The sequence below is a fragment of the Phasianus colchicus genome, chromosome 5 (genome assembly GCF_987193195.1).
Source record: "Phasianus colchicus chromosome 5, bPhaCol1.hap1.1, whole genome shotgun sequence".
Lineage (NCBI taxonomy): Eukaryota > Metazoa > Chordata > Aves > Galliformes > Phasianidae > Phasianus > Phasianus colchicus.
Window position 1 is genome coordinate 44967780 of NC_143440.1, and position 26056 is coordinate 44993835.

The window sequence follows — 26056 nt, forward strand, 5'->3', positions numbered from 1 at the left end:
TTTGCCAAAAACAAATACAGGTCTTTTAAGAAGACATAAAAAGGATATATTCATTTTTTCTCTCTTTCTCTTTTTTTTTTTTTATACTTCAGTTTAATTCACTGAATTTCTTCAATACTTTCTCATGTCGGAGGGTTAGGGGAGAGAAGAGAGTTCAGTGAGCATGGTGCTTCATTGGTGTGTGCACATGTTGTGCATTTGCTTTAAGGTGAAATGTTCTCCTGGTCTCTGTTTTCTTTGTAAAACTAAACTATCATTCTCTCTTGCAATGTTCCAGTCAGTTTACATGCATGTAAATAAAAGGGAAGAGAGGCATGTTTAAAATGTTAGAAAAAGTGAGACTGCTGCTTTCTAGCACGCTGTGCCTGTATTAAGTGCAAGAAGAAAAAAACTGGTCAGGAAAGTGGAATGTTATCTTTAGATAGAATTGTGTCTAATGAGATGTCCTAGGGTTTTCCATCAGGTACTTGCAGATTTCTTACCTGTTTAATGATGCTAGGGAATAATTGGAAACTGAACATGTGAAAGTTCCTGATATATTTTAGTTCCATTTACTAAAGTTAGGCTTGCTTAAAACCATCCTAAATTGAAAAAAATGGCAATGGAGTGTAAAGTGGGAATGACTATTTCTGTCACTCCTTCATAAGTTCTTCATATAATTGCAAAACAACAGGAGGTGAAAGTCAACTTGTAAATGCAGGTATGTAATAGCAATTTCTGCTACTTTTGATGTTAATAGAGAGAAAATGTTTCTCTTTAGTAGGGGGTGGCCCAGAGGATTACCTGTTCTCCTGGACCAGCAAACTCTTCCAGTTAATCTGGATTAAGCTTGTAAGTGCCTGTCAGACACTGCAGGTGCCTGAGGAGAAACTAAACATGAATTTCCAAATAAAAAATAATGGTGGCAATAAATAATCGCATTCAGATAAATGTGAAAAAGGTCTGTTATTGCTTGCCAAGTTGATGATCGGGATGGCTAACTCTCCCTCTGCTCACCTTCCCCTCTGCTCTGCCAGGATGAGGCCACATCTGGAGCACTGTGCCCAGTTCTGGGCTCCTCAGTTCAAGAAAGATGGATCTTATAGAGATAATTCCATTGTGGAGGGTCGCAAAGATGATGCAGGCATCCTAATGAGGAAAGCCTGAGTGATCTGGGGCTGTTTGATGTGGAGAAGACTGAGAGGGGACCTTATCAATGTTTATAAATATCTAATGGGTGGGAGTCAATTAGATGGGGCCAGGCTCTTGTCACTGGTGTCCAGTGGCAGAACAAGGGGCAGTGGGCACAAACTTGTACACACAACGTTTCATATGAATATGAAAAAAACTTTATCTTTGAGGGTGACAGAGCACTGGAACAGGCTGCCCAAAGAAGTTGTAGAGTCTCTTTCTCTGGAGATAGTCAAGACCTGCCTGGACACTTCGCTGTGTAACCTACCCTTCAGCAGGGGGTTGGACTGACAATTTCCTGAGGTCTCTTTCAATCCCTGTAACTCAGATTTTGTATCATTTGCTTTGTGTGAGGATACATAAAAAGAGGCAGGATTTGGGGTTTTGTTTGTTGGGTTTTTTTTAGATTTGACTTTTGTCATGCATTAAAGTAAGAGAATACCATAGACATCAACACTTCCAATAAATGTGCAGTGAGCAAAATCCCTGAAAAAAGCAGTTACTGTTTCTCATGCTGAGTGGACTGCCAAGCAAATGGTGTCTTTGCCTGAATCATCAGAGATCTCCTTAGACTCAGTTTTTGCAAGGTAAAAATAGAAAAGACTTTAACTGGAATTGTGACTGTTCTGTGGAAAGACAAGAATGCAAGAACTGAACGTTGTTTGTTTGTTTGCAGAAAAATCACCAATCTATGTGGTCCCTCTTTAAACGATCTTTGCACTCTCACCAGATTGAATCATAGAATCACAGAATGGCCCAGGTTGAAGAGGACCATTGCAGTGCTTAGACACTGTGGACATTGTGCTTTAGCTTCCTGAGCTAAAATTTGGAACCTTTCTGTTTCTGTAGCTCATTGTAGGCAAAAACTGATTTCATTTCATGGAACTCACAGCTCGCCTGCCATGGCCTTTGGGGCTGGCTGTGATCTGTAAGACACCTTCAGCATAAGCATCACCCTTCTCAGAACCCCTGGCCCCACTGAGTTCCCACCTGTGGTTTACCTTTCCAGGGCCACATGCCAAATTGTATCATATAAACTCTTGAGATATTCCAAACCAACCATGGCTTTCTCTGAAGAGCTGAAGAAATATTCAAACTGAGATGAAATGTCTGTCTGTTAAATGGGCTGCACTACTGTGTCTGCAGTGTCCCCCATCTTTCCATTTAGATTTCTCTGATTATAGATGTCATGGTTTCTGCAGAGAAACATGGCATCTTCTGCTCCCCAGGAGGTCCTGTTCTGTGAGGACACAAAGACCTCTCTTCTGTTGACTGCCCTTGTCTTCTTTTTCCCCTTTAAAATACTTTCTATTAATTTGCAGGACCTACCATTATATATTGTTCCTTTCCTGGGAAAGAAAGGAATCAAACTGATTATTTCCTGGCTCTAGTAACTTTCTTGGCACCTTGGTACCTTTTTACTTATCTTGTTTTAAAGGGTCCTCAAGTCGTCACAGATGTCATGCAACTTTCTCATTCATTCCTCAAAGTCATCTGTCAGATGTTAAGTGAAATGCTCCGGAGCAATATTATACAAACTTAGGGAAGGACAAAAGTAGCACACAACATGAGAATATACAGTTTTCAGTCTCATTGTTATTTTGCTTTTTGTGGTTTGTTTCTGTAATATGATATCTGCTCTCATTATGCAAAAATTAATGGCAAAACTTCTCTTCCTAAGATGAGACTAGCAGTTTCCAGGAATTCCACATCAACAGCAGCAGGCAAAACCCCAATTTCTAGACAAGTTGAAATGTTGGCAAAAATAACCAATTGTATTTTTAGCAATTATTCTTCCATCTTATAAGAAACTTTTATTATAAATAGCCAGCTCCCACTGAATCCCAGGGCTATGGATCAAATTTTACCTCACTGTTATTGCTGCAAAACCAATATAATTCCATTTATTGTAAGAGATTTATGTCTAATTTGTAGCATGTGTTTTGCATCAAGGCCAAAATTTGACAGCACAGTGAATTTGCCTGATGTGCCATCATGTACAAATAGTGCAGGAACCTGGCTACAACTGCTGTGTAATTACTGCTTGGCCAATTGGATACCGACTCTAGGGAACCTGCTTTATCAAGGGGGCTGGACAGGATAATCTCCTGTGATCTCTTCCAATGCCTGTAATTCTGTGATGCTCCTGACTGCTGGAAATAAAACTAATGAGCAACTGAATTAAGGCATTTAACATTATTCTAAAAAATATTTTTTCAGCCTCAACTGATTAAATACAATTTGATTAATTCCCTCTAACTTTCGTCCTATGGTGATGAGGGGGCTGTTCTTGCAAGGACAAGAAGATTGCAAAGACGATTTATACAGAAGTACCTCAGTAATAGAGGGATTGCTGGTGTGAAAGGAAGAGCTGATAATTCAGAATTCCCCTTGGTGTTCAGATTAGCATGCAGCAAATATTTGCTAATGTCAAAGCTTCTTGTTAAATTGAAAGCTCTAGCTAGCTTCTTCCCTTACTTAATTCCAGTAACTTCTTGGGGGAGGGATTTACACGTACATATGGTTGTGTTGACCCATGCTCTGTCTTCCTATTTAATTCACTTATCTTTCCCATGACATTGGTGTTTGTAAAATCCAGGAGGCACATACATATCACATTATGTATAACTAGAATATAAGAAAATTCTGAATGTGAGACTTCAAGCACAGTGATAAGAAACAAGGTAGAAGTTCCCAGCATATTGTTTGTTTTTATACCATCTTATATGAATAAGGATCAGGTCTGATTTATGAGAGAAAAAATGTATTTATTTATGAAAAGAAAACAAACGTTGCAGTTAGCTCTTCAACACTTGCACTACAGTTGTCACCTGGTCCTTCAAAGCATTTTTCTCAGGAAAAAGGTAAGGGAAGATGGTAGTCCTGGTTGTTAGAGGAGCCAATTCGTTGCTGTGCCTCTATTGAGTAGCCAGTGATGGGCATGCAGAGAGGCTCTCACAAGACCCTCAAGAGTATGAAATAAACAATATGACAATCGTCTCAAACATCCTATTGCTGTAATTTGGAAGGGATGTGCTTTTCCCCAACATCTGTAACCACCATATATTATTATATTGTTAAATTAGGTCTTTTTTTATTATTTAACATTTAATGTATGTAATAGATACGTGTTCACTAGGTGACAACATTTCAGCTCCCATATACATTCATGCAGAAGGCATGCAACTCCCATCTGCAGGGAGGGTAGTAAGAAGGATCCAGGGCACTACAGGCCTGTCAGCCTGACTTCAGGGCCAGGACTAGTGAGAGGACTAGAGGGAATGGCCTCAAGTTGTGCCACAGGAGGTTCAGGTTGGATATTAGGAAAAATTTATTCTCAGAAAGAGTGGTTATGCACTGAAATGGGCTGCACAGGGAAGTAGTTCAACAAACATTTAGATGTTGTACTAAGGGACAGTATGGGGAAATATTGGCAGTTGGTGGACTGGATGATCTTGGAGGTCTTTTCCAACCTTGCTGATTCTACGAGTCTACAATTTTTGAAGAAAATGTACCATTCCTTAGGTGAAGTTGGGAATTTTGAAAATGAACATAGCACTTTTTCCACAAGGAGCCAAAAAGCATGTCCCAGAAGAGCAAGCAGATGATAACTTCATTTCTAAGCCAGGTGGCTTCCCCTGCAACTGCCAGCATAAACAAACTTAAAAAAAAAGTGTTTCACACAAAGATATGCAGTGATGGGCAGCTATGCTGGCAAGTCACCAAACATAGTTTGAAATGTCAAGCAAAATTTTAGTTGTTTTCTCTCAGTAAGCTCAGTCCTTAGGTCTGCAGACAAAAAGGTTGCTGGAGAACCTGCGTTCTTCAAAGCATTTTTAGGAAGCGCATATGCAAAAAAAACTTTAAACAGAGAGGGGACAATTTTAATAACTTCTGAAGTAATTTGTTAAAGGCTTTTGGTTCATCAGTCATTGAAATCAAACAAAGCTTATCATCCATGGATATGGAAGCATTTTTCTGATCCACAGCACCTTTTGTTGAGAAGTATTTTGTTGGAATTGATAAAGTTTATAATACAGAAGTGCTGAAACCATGTGTCACACAAATACTGACATCTCTGAAAGCGTGGGAATAGTTTGTGAAGACAGTTGCCCTGTCTATAATCCATTTTAAAAGACAAATCATTTGAAGTGTCTTTTTATAATCAAATGAGTATTTGAGATGGTTCTGAACAGATGTTTACTGCTATAGTATTCATTGTGAATGATATCTTAAGTATGACATGGAGAGCTGAATACAGGTATGGTGATTGGAACAGAACAACTTTGTGACTGAAGGATTACTTACCCCCAGACAAGAGAAGGATTAAAATGCTCCAGCTGAGAAGAAGAGACACTTTAAAAGTGTTTCTTAACAAATTGCTCTGAATGATTGACAATACAACAGATGTAGGGAAGCGTTTCAACTCTGTACTATTGTATATATGAAAGAAAACCCAGAAACTGCTGCATATGGGTCGGGGCAATCTGAAGCACAGGTACGAGTTGAGCAGAGATTGGCTTGAGAGCAATCCTGAGGAGAAGGATTTGGAAGTGTCAGTTGATGAAAGATTCAATGTGAGCCGGTCATGTGAGCTTGCAGCCCAGAAGGCCAACCTTATTCTGGGTTGCATCAAGAGAAGCATGACCAGCAGCTCAAGGGAGGTGATTCTGCCCCTCTTCTCTGCTCTTGTGAGACCTCACCTGGAGTGCTGCATCCAGTTCTGGAGCCGCCCACACAAGAAATACATGGAGTTGTTGGATCAGATCCAGAGGAGATCTACGAAGATGATCAGAGAGCTGGAGCATCTCCCCTACAAGGACAGACAGAGAGCTGGGGCTCTTCAGTTTTGGAGAAGAGAAGACTCTGAGGAGACTTTATAGTGGCCTTCCAGTACTTGAAGGGGGCCTACAGGAAAGCTGGGGAGGGACTTTTTATAAGGGCATATAGCAACAGGACAAGGGGAAATGGTTTTAAGCTGTAAGAAGGTAGATTTAGACTAGATACCAGGAAGAAATTCTTTACTGTGAGGGTGTGAGACACTGGAACAGTGTGGTTGTGAATGCCCCCTCCCTGGAAGTATTCAAGGCCAGGCTGGATGGGGCTTTGAGCAACCTGGTCTAGAGGGAACTGTCTCTGCCTATAGCAGGGGGGTTGGAATTAGATGATCTTAAAGGTCCCTTTCTACCCAGAACCATTCTGTGATTCTCTGAAAGGCTAGGCTTCAGTCTTTTGATGCTTCTTATACACTGAATTATTAGGTGATGATTTTCTTCATTAGGACTATCCAGTGCTGCCTTCTCAATCAAAATGAATACAGATTTAAACTGTGTTGTTTTTTTTTTCTGTACATCATCAAGTAATAACAGCTTGGTAAAGATTTTTTATATCTTAATGCATTGCCTTCCCATTTTAAGAATTAATAAAAGGGTATTACCAGACTGCATGATAAACTCCTATAGCACATTTCTGTCTGTATGTAAACACAACCCTCACGTGATTGCCATTCAGAAAAGAACAGAATATGTCTCTGTTCAAACTAAGTCACTGCATTGCAGTGCATTTTAAAAGCAAAAGACTTGGGACTGTAAAAATCTGTAGGGATCATACTGTGTGGAGAACTATTGCAAAGTAGAGGCTGAACACACCCACAGCCTGCGGGTCTGCAACCATTGTGTTTGGTAGGAATATTCAGTGCCTCCTTTCAATGGTATAGCTCTTTTTGGAGAGGGAACCTTATGAAAAACCTCATTCTCAAAAAAACTAAAAAGGTAATGTATCGCTTTACTCAGTCTTCTGAATAAGATGGAGGATGTCAGCAAAGAGGATTCTGGCAACATAATATTTCTGAGTTCTTTCAGATGTCAAAATGACTGGTAAGGAATGAGTACGATGATGCCTGGACAAAAGAAGGAGCTTTCTAGGTAAAATAAGCCCTTTAGCACCCATGTGTTTTGCCCTGGAACTGTAAAGAGTGAGCCAGACCCATAGTGGTTGTGTTCCAGTTTTCCAGTTTGTTATCTAGCAGACTAGTACATGCAGAACGTTTCACTCATAGCATTATAGAAGCTGATCAGGAATCCTGTTTGATTTTTTTATTCTTGTGAATTGCGTGGATTATATGGTTTTGAGCAGAATATTGCACTTCTTTGCTGAATTTTGAGTCCTTTTGTGCTCTTGCAAAGTCTTTGTAACTTCAGCACAGATGCTTCACCAAACAGTTTTCTCTAGATTTATCTATCTGGTGACACAAAAGAAAAGCGGAAGGAGACAGTAGAGAACAAGATTTAAGAAATAAGCATACTTCATTGTCAGGACAACAAAAAATAGTGTTTCCAGGTTACCTGAGCAACAACAAGGCCTTTTTCAAGATAAATATGCTAAATGACGTGGGAATAAATATGACTTCCAATAAGTTCATCAGCTCAATTAGGTAGAAATAAGCAAATATGGCAAATCGCAGGGTGCCCTCACAGCAGGATTTGGGAAGGAAGCAAAGGTATTCCTAGGCCTTCCTCCTGGATAAATGTGTTATGCGGTAACAACATTTAGGTCTTCAGACACCCAGGCTAGTTAGCAGCAGAACAATTCTTGAGGTTCCAAGCTAGTTGCCTGTTGATTTTTGTTTTGGGTGGTTTTTTTTTGTTTGTTTGTTTTTTTAAACTATCTTCAGTATAAGGTCTGCTAAAATATCTTCAACTTGAAATGTTGTGCTGCCTGTTGTGTGGCTTGTAAATAGATATTGAAGAGATCCTGATCTTCGTAACCACAATTTGAGGTCAGAAAATACAAGAAAGAACACAAATCTGCAGTAACAGGCATATGAACCAGCTGCCATTGATAACAGTGGTCATTGGAATGTATTCAGATCTTCTGTCTGATTATACACCTCCATCTCCATTACTGTTACATATGTGATTAGCAGATCTTACACAAAAGAACGAGTTCATTGGAGTGAAGAGCTTCTTAATTGTCTTGGACTCATCTGGCAGTACACCTCCGCAGAGATGGATGCAATTCAGTTTGCTGCTCTCTCATCTGAGTATTTTCATTCCTCTCTTTCAGACTACCATCCACTGTTCAAGAATAGTCAGTAGATGTTATTGCAGTATGTTTATACTGGTTTAGCTAACATGATCTTTCAGCATTTTAGTATTAGTACACATTCAAGACAAACTACACTCCTAACAACAGCACTGTGGGTTTATTCTTTTTCCTACTTAGCATCTGTGGGAGTTTGGCAGTTATGGTCTGCCTACTGAAATCGGGTTATTTTTTCAGTTTATACCATCCAGCATCATATATGTTGAAAACTTTTTGAAACCTCAACACCATAGAAGTTTAAAGTTGTTGTGACTTTGAAACTATTAATTTATTCAGCTGGGTAAAGAAAAAAGAAAAAAAAAATCCAGAACAGAATAAAAAGGTGTAGCTGACCAGCCTTGTTTTCAGAAGAAGACAATCTTCTAATGGAAGTCTGATAAACTCCCTTCCTTCAAGTATCTCAGAGCCAATGATTTTGTTCTAAAAGAGATTCTTTTGCAACATGGGCTTTTCCACCTGCTTCTCAGCGTGTGCATTATGTGCTGTATTAAAGCACTGTTTCATGTATGGCAAACTGTTTTGGACATGGCTGCCAGGAAGCCAATTACAGAGAGACAAAAGACTGTATGGACTCATTATAGTTCAGAAAGAAGTTGGTAAATAGCTTCAGAAGTTTCAGATTTGTTTTCACACAGCCACAGTTCTGGTCACTTACACTCCTAAGAAGTCCCATTATTTAATTCTGTGCTTCTTTTCCAAAGAAAAACTTGTTATTAGTAATTGTGAATGATGAGGTTGGAAACATCTGAACCTATTTACCAGTACAGGTGATGTCCTCAAAACTTCTGGAAAGAACCAGGACATTGCTTTGCTGTTTCATGATAACTTTTTCAAGGGTTTTTCAATGAACTGAATATTCTGTTCTCAGAGCTATTTAAGCATCTTTCCCCTGGCAGAATACATTATGAACTAGTGATAGATATGTAGCAAAAGCATTTTCAAATTCACCATTTCGATTAGCAGAATCTGTCAATCATTTTCAATAATGATAATTATTAAATTGATTAGCATTAAATGTATCAAATAAACCACCATAGATGGTGGAGAACACAGAATACTGTGCTGTATACAGGCTGCCAACAGTTAAACCTCTTTGCTTCCTGGTGTAACAGCTGGGAAAAGCCATCCTCCACAGTTATCTAAACCATCTCTGAGATGATACTTTTGAGAAATTTCTCTTTGTGCTTTTTGAAATGTTTTCAGTTATTTTAACACCAATGTTTGAAATGTTGGACCTTTCTTATGTGACTGTATCTTAGCACAGGGACCAGAAAACAGCCCTTGATTAGATCTTGCAGACCCTCAGAAAGTCAGTTTATGTGCTACTCTCTGAATTTGCTGTAATCTTTTTTAAGTTCAGATGAGCATTTCTCCCCAAGAGTTATTACTCCTGTATTTTTCAGCCTTATCATTTCAACTCAGTGACTGTTGTATGTTCAAGTAAAATATGGTTTTATTTCCATGAATCTAGAACTATCTCGTTGGAAAGCCTGGCATCCCTTTTATCCTCTACATAATTTTACATCCCACTGAGGCTAACCTTCCAGTCTCAACTGTCCTCTGGTTTGGGATGTCTCCGGTCATTTGTCCATTTATAACAAAAAAATGCCCAACTTTGCAGCTTTTAACCACTCTTTAACATCTTCTTGTAGTCTCATTCAATTCTACCCTTTTCTGTATGCTTGTGATGGTGTTTTTCAATAGTTTGTATGGGTAAGGCAGCTGATGCTTAGATTTAGAATCACAGAATATAATGGTGCACAGAGAGCAGGACTTGTTCATCACCCAGGAAGGAAAGAAAAGAGAATCATTCCCTGCAGTAGGCATTGCAGTGTTGTTTTTTTTATGCTTGCAATTGCACAGTGTCCTGTTTTACCTATAGTTTGCTTTTTTTTTTTTTTTCTCCTGTAAAGAAAACCAAGTTTGTCTTGATATTTTTGCACTCAGTGTCAGCAATGCTTCTTCTGTAGGAGACGTACTCTTTGGAATAGCCTGGCATTGTTTCACACACTTAACTTCTGTTCCCAAGTGTCCAACAATCAGTTACCCCAGCATAATTTCTTGCTTTTAAAATGTCAAGAATTTTGAAAACTATTTTTTCTTCCTTCATAAATCATATCTTATACAACTTAATGTATAAGAAGTTCAAAGCTGATGAAACAGGTGTTCAGTTTCTTCTCATATGTTCATAGTAAGCACTGACAGAACTTCTAGTTCTGTCACTGATTCTCCAGTGACAAATACTAATCACAGTCTCTAATAACATAACTGTCAGCAAAGTCTACCAGTTTTCAGAATCTTAATCATAATATTTGTATCTGTTTCTTTCTATACAGAATATTTCAAGAATCTTGCTACATATCATACCAACAGATTTCTCTTTATGATGCGACCTCATGCTTTTTATTTGTATCTCCTGAAGCACCTGCTTTGTATCTGTGAATTTTTTGTCTTTATTCAAAGCTTTCGTGGGATTGCCTGTCTCTGAGGAACTGAGGTGGTGTTTGTGATGTCTTTTATACTTGCTTCTTTGATCTGTCCTTGCTCTTGATGTATGTAAGCTTCAGGCTAACTTCATTTTTAGATGAGGTTTTCTGTTATTTTGAGGTGGCAGTGTTGAGGCCCTTGGCATGTGATGGTTCTGTTAGCAGTTCCTCCCAAGCCTTCTCTCTGTCATCAGGTCAAAGTTTGGTATTGGTTAGGAAGATGTAATTACATACAAACATACATGCATATATACTGCTTTTTTAAAAAATCTTTTATCTGAGTCCAGCTTTCTTTTAGCCTATGCCAGATACATGGGGTTTTTTTTTGTTGATTTTTTTTCCTTTTCTTTCCTTTTCTTTCTTTTGCTTAACATTTGCAGCAGAAGTCTTTCTTCTTTAGCTGAACTCTGAGTAATGCTGCTGCATAAATGTGCTGCAGCTGTCTTGATATTTAGAGCCAGGGAAGAGCATTAATTTTATGAAGTCCACTTTACCTAAAAGCCACTGACATGGTTTCCCCAATATTTATTTTTCAAGAAGAAAAACTCACTCCACATATTCTCAGTTGTTTTTTTCACTGTGGGAAAGCAAAAAAAAAGTGTCTATAGCTTTACCTTTAAAAAAGAAGAAACACTGGAACTGCATACAAGGGAAAAGCTCTCTTAATACCTCTTAGGCTGACAAAGCAAAACACAGAAGCTATTGACATATGTACCTTTCCTACAGTACTGGGTGAAAAAATCCCTCCAGGAGATGTATAAACACTATTTTCCTCCAAGAAAAATCAGATACTTTATGTATACATGCCAAAAACAAAAAGTCAAGTAAGACAATTTAAACTAACATCAGAAAACTTTTTAAACATACCTAAGTTTGTACCGCTTAGATGGAACATTTTAGTGTAGACAAACCTATGGCACACATTTTGTTCCTATTCCGTAATTGCTCCAGTTACACAGACTGACTGCTTGAAAATATACTCTTGAAGCAGTGCTAGCTACGTTTATGATTCTGGTATTATTGTGCCCAGGTGAGTTATGGCTTGAAGCTGCTGTTTGTTGTTAGCAATGTAGACTATTCAACAGAATAAAAGGTTTATGTACACATACATGTTCATCATACATGAATATGCTTAAGTGGCACAGATACAATCGTATGCATTTTTCAGTGTAGCATGTCTGTGACTCCATTCATCTTCTCTCTAACTTCCATTCCAGACACTTTGCCATCTTTGTAGAGCCCTCCTGTGGGTGTTTACTTAACGGTTTTATCTCCTTCTTATACAGCGGAGCCCAAACCTTCCCAGAGTGCTGGAGGTGAGGCCATACGAAAGCAGAGCAGAGCAGGACAATCTCTTCCCCTTGCCCGACTGGCAATGCCAACCAAGATAGCAAATGGAACTTCTCGTTTTCAGTTACAAAATGCAGAGTGTTTCCTCTGTACAGCTGTGTTTAGGACTGCAGCCTTTGTGAGAGGGCTGAGACAGCAGTGCTAACAGCTCTGCCCACTGAATTTTGTCCATAGCTACCTGTGTTAGAGCTCTAAGGTCTTTGGAGAACTGGTGCCTGCAGTACATCCCCACACAGCTGCACAATTGCACCTTTGCTGCCTTTCCAAGGCTGGGGAGTGCTGTGCAGGTGTCATTGAGTGCTTGCATGCTCCTACAGCCCCAGTACAGCTGGAGGCATTGCTGTGCCTCTTGGAGCCTGCCAAACCATCGATGGCTGCCTTTGATGAGCAGTCAGTCTGGGCCAGGTACAGTGTCACATCCACCTGTAGATCTTGGGTACCTTTTGATACGAAATATTAAATTTAATATTTTTCTGTACTTTAAGAATATGTAAAAATTACATCTGCCTTAAATGTTCAGAGTGGTGAGGTACTGGAACAGGCTGCCCAGAGAGGTTGTGGATGCCCCGTCCCTGGAGGTGTTCAAGGCCAGGTTGGATGGGGCCCTGGGCAGCCTGGTCTAGCATTAAATGGGGTGGTTGGTGGCCCTGCGTGTGGCAGGGGGGTTGGAGATTCACGATCCTTGAGGTCCCTTCCAGCCCTGGCCGTTCTGTGATTCTGTGATTCAGCAAGTCATAAAAAGTAACTATAAAATTGTTACAATGTCTTTTCAAAACTTAGCTCTGTTCTTGCCCTGTAGTAATGCAAACGGTGTGCAGACTTACACATCTATCAAGGGATGATGGAAAGTCATTGGGCACAGCCCCTCAGGCTTCAAAAACTACATAAAAATTGTGGAGGGAAACCAGAAGGTAGGTGTAAAATATTTATACATGGAATTTATGGTAGCAATGGAACTGTAACAAGTCTGTGTATTTCTGTTACACAAGACCTAGCATGAGCCTTAAATAAAATATAAACTTAGTTATATGAAACAGAATGGCAGGGTTCCCATGAATTATCATATAAAAAACAAAAACAAACAAACAAACAAACCTAAAAACAACTAAACACCCTTAAAATAATGAAAATTACAGAGGCCATATCTCAGAAAGGGTCATACATTATTTAATACTTTATATTTAATACTTAAATAATACATTATTTAAGGACTACATAGACTTTTAACTGAGGTATCAACAGACCCATAAAGAAGTTGTCTACTAATACTGAATTTTTATTATATTTTACTCTCAATGTTGTACCTTTAGCAGTTATTTTATTTAAGCCTTTTAGATTTCTTAAAATTGAGAGCTTTTGTTAAGCTAGGTTTCTTTTCAATACAGAACATGCAGTTTATGTATTTGAAATGAGAAGAAGCAGTAACAGCTATCCAACTCCATAGGCAGGTTTCAACAGTGACTCACTGTGAGCTAAACTTTGCTGTGTTAAATACAGACATTGCATCACATACTTTAACACAAAAACAATTTTACTTCTGCTCTCCAAAACCAAGTTGCTGAAAACTCCACGAGTTATTTCTGCCCTTGAAGTCTCATTCATACACTTATCATGACACTAATCTTCTACATCTGTGTTACAAGATTCAGCTCTCAGGAGACTTTTCTGAGACAAAGAAATGTTATGCATAGTCAGTCACACAAATCCTTATGTTCCTGGTATCACAGACTGAATGTGAGACTGGTACAGTCCTCAAAGCTTATTTTCCTCCTCTCCCTCAGTCTCACCATTTTCGTTCAGCTGGCCCTGGTTTTAGTGCATGCATCAACTCACCCAGGCCTCCTGACCTGCTCACTGACAAAACCAGGATGCCCCTTTTGTCTGCACATCTGCGTCCATGAGTTCACCCTGTTTGCACAAAAGACTGATGAAGAAGGTGCAGCTTGAATATCTGTCCTGAAAAGTCTGGTGTGTGAATTGAGAGATATGAGAAATTACAAAGCAGTAAAGGCTTGGGCTGTTGACCTAGGACTCCAGAAAGTATAGTCTAAAAGCCCTTGCTTTATCCCTGTCTTCATTTTTCTGGGTTTCATTGGTGTGCATGTTTTGCTGGTGACAAGCTTTTGTCCTGGGTCTCCTTGTGCTCCTGTGACTGTCAGGTGCAGAGCTGCCCTCACGCTGCTGCTGAGGAAGGCTTTGAGACATGTATATGTGTGTGTATGTGCCTGTGCCTGAGTGTGCATGTGCACATTTGCTTGCCTGGTGTGTGCATATTGGGAAAGGATGAGAAATAACTGTTTTCTCTACATCTCAAAGGCATGTAGAGAATGAAGGCATTAAATGTAGTCTTTTCATCCTCCCAAAAAGCTTGTATGGCAGAGGAGCCAAAGGTTCCTACTTCCTCCAGGAGGAAAAGGGTTTGAAGACAGACAGCTCTCAGCCTAGTTTCAATCTGGGAGTTGGTAACGTCTTGAGATCTCACAATTTTTTTGTTGTATGGGGCCAGGCAGAGCATGCAAGTGTGTCGCAGGATAGACTGGCATTGTTGGCTTCACAGAGCTGAGGACTCCAGTTAGCCAAAGCCTCCAGATCAGCACAGTCTCCCAAGTTCCAGCGTGAGAGCCACTCTGGAAGCTCCTACATGCTATGGGTGGCTCAGGAATATGTACAAACCAATCTTGCAGAACCACAGAAGAATCATTAATATCAACTTTCAATACTGTAATTGTTTCCCATATGTATTTTCCATGATTGTTGACAGCTACGATTAATATTTGAATGAGATAGGACAGTTCAGTTACTGGAGTGAGTCAGACTCGTTTACTAGTTTTTTAGTAGTTTAGGTTGTGGATGCCCTGTCCCTAGAGGTGTTCAAGGCCAGATTGGATGGGGCCCTGGGCAGCCTGGTCTAGCATTAAATGTGGAGGTTGGTGGCCCTGCGTGTGGTAGGGGGTTTGGAGATTCATGATCCTTGAGGTCCCTTCCAACCTTGGCCATTCTGTGATTCTGTGATAGCTGAACTTTACTAGTTCAACTCCTTGCTGCCATTAGTGGAAGGAAAAGGTTTTGTATCATATGGTTTGGTCTCATTTCTTTGAAAATAATTCAGTGGGCTTTGAAACAGTGGCAGTATTGCTTTCTGCTAGGTTTTGTGACTCTCCAGATAAGTTAGAGAGGGAAGAAGGTATCAAGATATATGAGAAATTGTAGTTTGTATTTGGGTAACTACATCTGTTTTTTCATCACAACATCTTAAATTGTTAATTTCAACTTCAGTATTGCCGTTTAGGAATGGACTGAGTGCTGCTAGGAGCTGTGCAGAAGGTTACAATCCTTCCATGTCTGCCTGGGCTGAGCTGCATGCACGACATCGTGGGTGTAGGCTGGCACAGGATGGAGCAGCAGCGCTGCCACTGAAGGAAGGGTCCCAGGTCACCAAGCAGCTGGTCACTTAGCATAGTGCTGGATTTGCAGATATGACTCAGTTCTAATGGCCCTGGAGGCATTTACAACTTTCAAGCAGTGCTGGGGATGCCTGGGTGCAACATTCAGGCAGATCATGAAGCAGAGGAGCAGAAAGCATAGAGGAGCTGCTACAGTCACATATCTCCTGTGTTCCTGGCAGGCTGAGCACCTCTCTACCATGAAGCTATCTGTGCAAGAGAATAGCAGTGCTAATGAAAGGGATACTAAGGCACACCAGGCTTTGTCAAATAGTTGTTGCATTAACAGAGCATTTCAGGACTCAGCTAGCTTATTATCCCCCTGCAGTCAGTGAAATGGTCAGGATGATGAAACAAGCATTTGTGACAACATGTGACCACCAGTGTGTCACCAGACAAACTCTGCTCAGATGCAGAGCTTCCACTGATGTGAAATCAAAGTGGGATGTGTGCATGTGCATGTTTGTCATGTATGCATGCAGCTAGGAAGATAAACTGTGCTACGTATTTTCCATGTTAGAGGTTGGACCCAAGTCCAAGTACAGCTGTCAGATAGCTGTGACAGTCCCACAGTCCTTAGTTTCAATCTGGGAGTTAGTAACGTCTTGAGATCTCACATTTTTTTGTTTTTTTGCCTGTTCCCATAGACATGTCCTCTATATGGTTTCTTCTTCTCTTACTGGGAAGGACTTGATGTCCTCCTTTCTTTCCAGAACAGTGCTCTGTTATAAGCTTACTGGTGTGAAGGTGTCAAAAGGGGAGTAATGTGGGATAATTTGAAGTGCTTTAGCTGTTCCTAGAAGAGTTCATATTGGAGACAGGATTATTCTAGCAGAACTAGAATTTTGGTAGCACTACTTGTCCTGCTCAGAGAGTACAAGAATAAACTATAATGACAGAAGTGATTTTTGCCAAATTAATAGTGTCTGCACACTGTGGGAACAGTACAGGACATTTTCTCAATAAAATCTTTCAAGTACAGCTTCTCTTAAAGTTGTTTTTCCTATCTCTCTATTAGAAGCACACAATATCCGTACATAAATAGCTCAGTGCAAAATGTGAACTGGGGGAAAGAGGGTCAGCTACTTTGCAGGTATGCAGGATTTCCAATATTTATCTTGTGTAATTACAGTTTTCATTGCAGTCAAATCTCTTGGTCCTATTTAGTTTGGCTTGCACCTTTTTTGGTCCTCGATCATTTTTTTTGTTGTTCCACTGCTGAAATTCATTGTTTTCCTGGTGAATCATGACCAAACTAGAGCTGATAGAGACAAACAAAGAAAAGAATTGATCAAATAAATAGGAAATGCAATGGGAATATAGAAACCCCACAAAGAGGTCTGATTGTCGATTGAACTGGAAAGCCATTTGGTGATTATATTTCTAGCATCACAGTGATTCATTATTGTTGCTATAGTGTTACCCCCTCTTTCTACCCACTTCTTTGTGGGAAAGGCAGGAGGAGCAGCAAACTGTGCTACTGAAAGCACCCAACACACACATTCAAAAGGGAAATGAAGCCTCTTGGAAAAAAGGAGAAAAAGTGCTACCTTGCAGAACAATAGAAAGACTCAATCTCATGAGCCAAAATGGAGTGTGAAATCTACATGTCTGCCTAGTCTTCCTACACAGATACTATATTATATAAGCGCTCCAGGCTTCATTCATGAAGGGTTACAATTGATGAACTGCTTTTCATACCCTTTCACAATACTAAGTGACCAGAAAATGAAAATGGAAAGTGTAAATAATATAATACATGAATGTCAGAAAAACCAGAATTAGGAACATGTGGCAAATGGTGTACCTCCAGGCAGACAAAGTATGTGTGATGACCTGGAGAAACAGCTACTGGTAGCTCTGGACTAGTTTACAATAGAGATGATATGACATAATAACTGCCTGCAGTAGGCAGCTGGATTCCCCGGGGCAGCGTGCCATGGCCTCCTGAGGACATCAGGATGAAGGGAGCACAGGTCGCCTCAGCCGTGCCCTGCAGATGTGTCAGGAGAATGCGATGGGATGTGGCTGGGAGATGAGGGCAGGATGAGGATGGCTGGGTGAGACCGCTGTGCAGCCCAGCTTCTGGGATTGCTTTCATTTAGCTTTTCTGGGTTTCAAAGGCTGATAATCAGGATATTGAGGAGAAAAATTAGATGAACCAGACATTTTGTAGATTTGATTAATTACAGAATGTTGATGCTCATTTTGTCTTGTTGTATTTCAGTATAAACATATTACTCTTTGAGGAGAGCATTTGTGTAATATTGGTATTTAGCTTCTGCCAGAGGAGGACTTCTTGTTGCACATCAGTCCTTCCTCTCAACCTGACTGTTGGTAAGAACTACAGTTGGTTGCTTTTCTTTGATTAGACTCATTACTTGCTTTATGAAACCATGGAACATGATTACATTACACTGTTGATGTATTTACATTTCCTTTATCATTCTTTTGTTTAAGTATTCTTATGTCCTTTTGGAATAGGCACACGGTATATCCTGAACACACAGGTGGGTTTTAGAGCACTAATAACAGACTTCAACAAGTGTTGCTACCAAGCCAAAATCTGCAAAATTGTTCTGAGTGGGAGGTGTGCAGTGCTTCAGAAAACTTTTATTGACTCTGGAGTTTGAATTTCTTCCAGCTTCTGCAAATGTAGCTCTGCTAAAGATATTTTTGTATATTCAGGAAACAAGTCTGAGTACTCTTTTGAGCAATATGTCAAAAAATGACAATAGTGAAGGAAAAATGAAGCTACAAGGAATGTAGTTGCTGGGTACAGTTGAATATTGTGAAATACAATACCAGTTTGTTGTAATAAGTGAATCATGGGTTACAGGCAAATCAGTATTGTACTAATTTCAGAATAGAAGTCTGAAATTTGTACTCAGAAGGCCATCTTCATTGCAGTGTAGAAATTGATATGCATATCTGTTGCAAATAAGATAGTTTCATATCCACAGACATATCCAACAAATTGATTGAAACACTTTCCAGAAGCTTAAAAACATTCCACTTTTCCAGCTCAGAATGACCTGATTCCTATTTGATTAACTATCATCTTGATTTCCACATGAAATAATTCTCTTCTATTTGTAAAATAATATTCTTTACATTTCACCAGTATTTCTCATACCATCAAAATTCCATATCACTAGCAGTTTTTTCCTGCAGTTGTTTTCTGTTTTTATTCCTTCACCACAAAAAGTAATCTTGTGTTTTCAAATAATCTCAAACTGTCAGCCACTGCTTTTATTTCCTCTTTTATATGATTTCATAATTTTATTCTGTATTTGCTTCTCAGGCTGCAATTTAAATTTTTGCTCTTTCCCTGTTTGGCTCTATGGATCAGTGGTCTCATTGCTCACTAAGTCAATCCCCATCTGTATATTTTTCTGTTGGCTTCTCCTATATGCTTCATGTCTGAGTAATCTAAAATATTGTATATCATTCTTGTTCTACTTCTTTATCTCTGAAGGACAGTAATAAGGTAGAGAAGAAACAAGAAAGGCAATAATACTGGTTAGATATATGTCTTAACAGAAAGAAACTACAGATTAAATAGTATAGACCTCCTCAGACTGGGAAACAAATGAGAAAGGAGGAAATAATAGAAGTCTATAAACCCAGAAGGGGGAAGGTGAAAGGAGAAGATGAGTGGATAATGTTATCACAACAGTAGGAAGCTTGAAATGAATTGTCAGTAGCAGGTTAGACAAAGACTTCTTTTCCACAAAGCACAATTAAATAGTGGGACTTACTGCCTCAGGAGACCAAAAGTACAAATGATTTGAAAGAGGATTTGACAAGATTGATGGAGAAATTATTAAACATGATGTCCTGAAATCCTCTGAACTGCAGATTCCAGGAAAGATATATACCAGGGAAAGATCCCCCCTGTTTTTATCTTCTTCTTTATTTATACTTTCCTATATCCTTTCCCTGAGCGTTGTCCACTGATCACTGTCAGGGGCAGGGCTTTAACCCAAGTGGGCAATGCCATGTCCCTGCTGTGTGGTATTGCTCCTGCTCGAAATCCTGATCCCAGGCAGCTGGCACCCCTCAGCAAGCAGAGAGCTGCCTCCTGCAGTGGAGCTGGGGAGCAAAATATGGTAATTGCTTCTAAGCCTGTAGTTGTTTCTTTTTTTCCCCACAAGCAATGCTTAGCAACTAGGAAAGTCTAGTTATACATTGGAATGTAGTATGTGCTCTGATGTTTGATTTGAGAATGACAGTACAAAGACCTGTGTTTTCTGCTGAATGTGATAGAGCCACACTGGGACTCGCTGCCTCTCTCAATCCATGTTCTGCATTTTGAGGTATTTACAGGTGAACGTGCATTTCCCATCCTGCCTCTTTGGGTTCTTTGCTTATGGCCCTTAACCAGGTGATTCAGAGCTCAGAGACAACCGAACCTAATGAGCTCAGGCTCTGTCTCCAGTAGTGAGGCCCCAAGTAGTGCCCATAGGTGAAGATGAAACAGCCCCAAGTCTCAGTGCCACTACAGGCAGGGCTCACTGCTGCAGAGGTCCCGTGTCTGTTAGTCTTTGCATGTCTTCCACAGGGCGGAGGTCATGACTGGTATAGAACAGGCTGCAAAGAAAAGAAGCCAGCATCCAAACTAGGATTGTAGGGAAATCAGTTCGTAGAGAGGGGGGAAGGTAGAAAGTGAGTGGAAACATTTATGTGCCAAGACAAATGACAGCAAAAAGCTGTTATGAAGAATATTTTGTCTCTGTGACTTCGGTACTGTAGCCCTGTTCTCCACAATACAGAGCTGCAGTCCAGCTCTCTCCAGCAGAGAACTTTAATGAGGAGGCTAGAGCCTCCTTCAAGTCCTCTGGGAGCTGGGGTTTGGAGAATGTGGCCCAAAGAGACCACAGCTCAGCAGACCATGGCTCAGAGGGACCAGAGCTCATCAGGCACGACAGCTCAGCAGGACCATGGCCCAGACGGACCACAGCTCAGCAGGACTGCAGGTCAACAGGACCATCCTCAGCAGCACCACAGCCTAGCCAGGAGTGAGGCGAGTGGGGTGAGGTTGAGGGCTGTCATTAAATGCGCAGAAGCAGAAGCCACGTCCAAGAAGGAGCAGTGCTACAGCAGGTTTCCTGCGGTAGAATGAGTGCAGTTGGAAGCATGGTTTCTTCATGCTGTGGTTGTCTGTCTTCAGAGCACAAACGTACCATGATTCAAATACAATTTCCTTTATTTTTCAGAGCCCTGTTTCTTTATTTTATAATTAGCATCTCACAATTGTGAAAAGAAGGAAACAAATAAATGTGTACCTTGCCCAACATGATTTCTCTGTTCTCCTAGCAAGATTGGCTTCACTGATTAGTTATTTCTTCCCTTATTAATCTTCTCCAGACCCTATTAAAACAGGAGCAAACTTACTTAGCATGTATATTAGTCTAATTTGGTTAATGTTCTGGACACGCTTGCTCACTCGTTATTCTTCAGTAACCTCATATTAAGACAAGATGGTCTAACCAAAACAAAAGTATTATTTGCAAGCTTTGGTAAGGGAGAGAGATGAGAGAAACCTGAAGCAGCTCAGACCTGAGAAATCCCTCAAACTGGAATGAGACCAGAGGAGACATTGGTTAAGATCCAAGTACAGATTTGAGCTATGGAGCAGGATGTGGACAAACAAGAAAAGCTCAGCAGTGACTTATAAGAAGCTGATAATTGCTGGCTGACACCGGGTCGGATGCAGGGCTGTGAGGCGCTTCACCTGCTGGGTCCCTGGCTGGGCCATGGCACCGTGCTGGGTGTTGGTCCATGTGCCATCTATTCCCTAGCCACAGCTTGGTGAGTTACAGGGAGACTTTATTTTGGGCAGTGTGACTGTGGTGGGGACAGACCTGTGCCTGGCAAGTGACAGCTGCCCCTGGGTTGGACCCCTGCATGGAACAGCTTCAGAGACAAGTAGTGAGTGTGATAATCCTGGAGCTAGAAATGAAACAAGGTACAACAATAGCAGATTAAGCCTTCCAACAAGACAAAAATTAAAATCTGATTTGTTTCCTGTGTATTTTCTCTTGCTTTTTGTTTCATTCTGGTTCTGGAGGAAAGGCTTGCATGGCCTACCTTCCGCATGCTGCAGGGACACAGCGAAGCTCAAGTAGATAGCTGTTTGGAGGAGTGACCTCTATTTTCTCCAGAGCTGGCTGTGCTACCAGGAGTTGCTGTCAGTACCTCTGTCTACTCTGTCTAGCCTGGGACAAAACTTCTGTTCAGTAACTAATGGCTTATTTTAAAAAACCCTTCTGTTTTGTCTTCCAGGGTTTGGCATGACCACCCCAGCCACCGTTGGAGGCAAAATTTTTCTTATATTTTATGGCCTTATAGGATGTGCAGGGACCATCTTGTTCTTTAACCTGTTCCTGGAGCGCCTGATCACTGTCATAGCCTATGTCATGAAGTCCTGCCATGAGAGACAGCTGAGGAGGAAAGGGGTCCTCCCTCACGACGGCCGGCGGGGCTCAGGGACCTCGGAGGTGGACAGCCTGGCAGGCTGGAAGCCCTCAGTGTACTACGTCATGCTGATTTTGTGTGTAGCATCGCTCATCATCTCCTGCTGTGCCTCTGCAATGTACACACCGATTGAAGGGTGGAGTTACTTTGACTCGCTGTACTTCTGCTTCGTGGCCTTCAGCACCATTGGCTTTGGTGATCTGGTCAGCAGCCAGAACACCCACTATGAGAGCCAAGGCCTCTACCGCTTTGGCAATTTTGTCTTCATACTCATGGGGGTTTGCTGCATCTATTCCTTATTTAACGTGATCTCTATCGTCATCAAACAATCTATAAACTGGATACTAAAGAAGCTGGACTGCAGGTGCTGCCATAGATGCCAAAGAAAATTATTTCGGTCGCGGAGGAACGTGGTAATGCCAGGAAACGTGCGCGGCCGGAGAAACATCTCCATCGAGACTGACATCGTCAATGAGAGCGACACAGACGGGCGCCGGCTGTCAGGCGAGATGATCTCAATGAAGGACTTCCTGGCCTCCAACAAAGTTTCACTGGCCATCATGCAGAAGCAGCTGTCTGAAACTGCCAATGGCTACCCACGGCAAATGAGCTCAAAGCAAAATGGATTCTCTGGTGGAGTTGGAGCCCTAGCAATTATGAACAACAGACTGGCAGAGACAAGTGTGGATAGGTAATATAATACAGAACAGTATTATAAAATAGTACAGGAATAACAGTGAAGCGGTGTGAAGCATTTCAACACGTACAAAAACAGTGTGGATCATGTGGATGTACCTAGGCAGAGTACTGTCCTAGGGAGAGGGTGAGGTGGATGTGAAAAGCATACTTTCTGTTGGAAGACCACTTACACGTTTTTGGGCTGTCACTTAATATGGCTCCATGAATTGCACCAGTCTCAGCCTTTCTTCCTCCCCTCCCTTCTGTGCCTCCAACAGGCCACTGCAGGAGAAATTAAATTTAGCCTTCAAATCAATTTTTCGCATCCTTTGCTTTTCCATTTTTGTGAAATACAGATTTCAGGATACAAAATCTTTGGTATTGGAACAAATCAAGAGGATCTTCTGAACGTATTCTGAACTCAAAGATTGTTTTGAGCTTTCTGTCTTAACTCTTCTCATAATTGTTTTCTGAAGGTAGCTTGTTTAAGGCTAAAGGAGTAATCATTATAAGCCTTTCTCTGTCATATTGCAGATTTAATTAGATCTAATTTAATGGAATAGGAAAAAAACCTGAAAATAGAAGAAAAAAAAAATCTATTTTCTTTTAAATATCACTCCTTGAAATGTATTCCTGTTGTGAAACAGCTAGCTTTGAAAAGCCAGGTTCTGCTGCCATTAAAATTGTATAAATCTGGAGTAATTGTATGAAAGGTGGACTAAGTACTCTGAAGCTGTTGTGACTTGAATGAGAGGAGAATTTGGCCTTTAGAATTTATTTTAGTCTTCCCTTTAAAAGGATTCTGACAAAAGTGATAAAATAAAAAATTAGCCTACTTTTTTTTTTTTCTTTCTATTGGTGAAACAAGTGATTTTCCGATGGCTATTTTTTCTTCTAAAATTGAATCACAGTTTTTTGTTTCAAAAATATTCAATTAATTGAAAAAAAAAAAGGCATACTGACAAGCTGTTTGAATTGCTGTACAATAACACCCAGAGAATCTTACAAATTTCTGTTCATACTGTGCTCAATTGTGACTGAAGCAGTTCAGCATCAACATTATGTAATGTAACTTGTAACTGGGTTTACAGAACAGGCTTCATTACACAATTAGATTGCCATGCCAACATTCGGTGCATTATTATAAGTGACTGTGGTCACAAAATCACTTCAGCAATGTCCTTTTCACCTCTTATGCAGTTTTGTCTTTCTTCACCTCTTTTTTTGGCATTCAGTAATGATAATGACAGGGTCTTGATTAGAGGATTAAAAAACGTTTAACTCCTCGTTTTTCTCAATGAAATGCTCTGAGTGTTCATTATGAGTAGAAAGGAGACTTCAATGAGAAGCATAATAACAGCAAGAGGAATATGAAAACAGGAAACTGGGTGATCTTTAATGACAGTGAAATCATGCTTTCTATTAGATAACTGGAGAAATAAGGGATTGAATTAACATAGAGTCTAGTGAGAATTTAAGGAGGTCTGGGCTGAATTCCTAGTTCTTCTTTAACCATGCAGTGCATTAGAGCTGAACAGGATATAAGTGTAAATATACTGACTGAGTCACAAAAGGACCTGATCCAGTTCTCCCTAAAGAGAATAGTACGTGTATCAGGACTGAACATTTTCTCACTTCTGTTTAGCTAGAATAGGTATTCCAGAATACTATAATTTTAGGACATTTAAAGGAGTCCCATGCAGTTCTTAATTTCTCTCATATGGAAAAATGCAGATAGCTTCTTCAGCTTACAGAGTAGTATCACATCCTTTTTTTTCATTCTGCCTCTGAGTTCTTTTTTTTTAAGTTCCTAACATTGTAAGATAGTATTTCAATACTCATTTCAAGCAATATTTGCATTTGAAAAGAAAACATACCTCTTGGAATCTTTCATACAATAAAGCAAAATCAGAAAATAAACAACTGCATGTAACTTATGAAAAAGATTGCACACTCTTCCTGACATTTTAAAGTTAAAAAATTCTGATTATAAGTCAAATTTTTCTGTCCTTAGTTACAAGGAGAGCTTCAAGCTGCAGCCACTACTGGCAAGCCTACTGTCAGCTCAGCTGTGCAGCAGTGAAATGTCCCTCCACATTTGCCATCATGTAAGATCCAAATCAGCTCACAAACCTTAACTCTGGCCAGAAGAGCAATTGCATTCGTCTCTGGTGGTTTGACGTGTTTTCAAAAAATTGCTGCTGATATGTTTTAGTTACATTATAGTATCCAAAATCTATTACACTGTTACACTTTTTTTTTCTTCTCCCAAAGCTTTGTCTCAATCATACTGAATAAAAATACTTGGATATAAAATAAGAAAAGTACTTCTTTCTGATTTTGTTCAGCAGTGTCTCTGTTCACTGCCTGTAACCCTGTTGCAGAAGTATTCCTCATGCTGCCAACTATGAGAAATAATTTAGGACTTCACCCATTGCTTAAGCAGAGCTCTCATCCTGATCAAAATAGCTACAACCTTGGGAAGTGCAGCTAATATCTCCATTTATGCTGATTATTAAATCTGACGTACTTGAAAATATCCAATTTTGCTGAGTGCTGTAGACAGAAGATACCCAGTGCTACCCCCTTTCCTAGATGATCAAGGCAAAACCACATGAAATAAACCAAAATACGCAAGTTCCTTGAATCCATTTTATTCTACAGTTCTGCATCATCATTAATGACCAGGATGCTGTATAGGATTTTAAAATCAATCCTTCCCTACCTAATTAGCTTTCAAAATTTGGTTCTGGAGATCTAAGCACAACACAGTGAAACAGCAGAAATAATATTTCAGGCAATATTCATAACAAATAGTTGAGAAAACATGTTGAAGAAGAGAGAAATGCATGGGAACTAATGGAAATAAGGAAAACATAACAATCTGCCTAGTCAATTCAGCAGAGATTTTTCAGCTTTCAGAATACGACAAAGCCTGGTAGCAGATCTTTAGGGTGGTCATAGGGTGATCCTCATTGCTCCCAAAGTGCAAGCCAGCAGTATTGCTCCTTTCCATTCTTTGAGATACCAACCCCTCATCCATCACAACAGAGAAAACTTTCTCACCTGTTTTCAATATATTTAAAACCATCTATAGTTATGAAAGCAGGGGATCAAGCAAATGGTTTGGTCAAGGCTGTAAGAGGTTTTTGGCATGTGCTAGCTCTGCCTTTGTTCATCAGCCTTGCCCTTCTTCTCTCTCAGGCTATGGTTTCTGCATGACCCAAGCCTGCCCATCACAAGGCACTCTACAGTGGTATTGTGGTCAGATTTCTTGTCCACTGAAGGTAAAGAGGGAATAAGTGCACTAGTTTTACCTAATCACCTCTGTTCAGATGTGAATTG

At 40.2% G+C, this 26056-nt stretch overlaps 1 protein-coding gene across 1 annotated transcript in view; it reads left to right on the forward strand.

The window, feature by feature from the left end:
* KCNK13 (potassium two pore domain channel subfamily K member 13) overlaps nucleotides 1–25007 on the forward strand; it is a 55351-nt gene extending 30344 nt beyond the window's left edge. Inside the window, exon 2 of the mRNA XM_090141504.1 lies at nucleotides 21842–25007. Coding sequence (XP_089997630.1) covers nucleotides 21842–22728 — 887 coding nt within the window. The 3' untranslated portion in view covers nucleotides 22729–25007. The remainder of the gene's footprint in view (nucleotides 1–21841) is intronic.
* Nucleotides 25008–26056: the final 1049 nt, after the last annotated feature.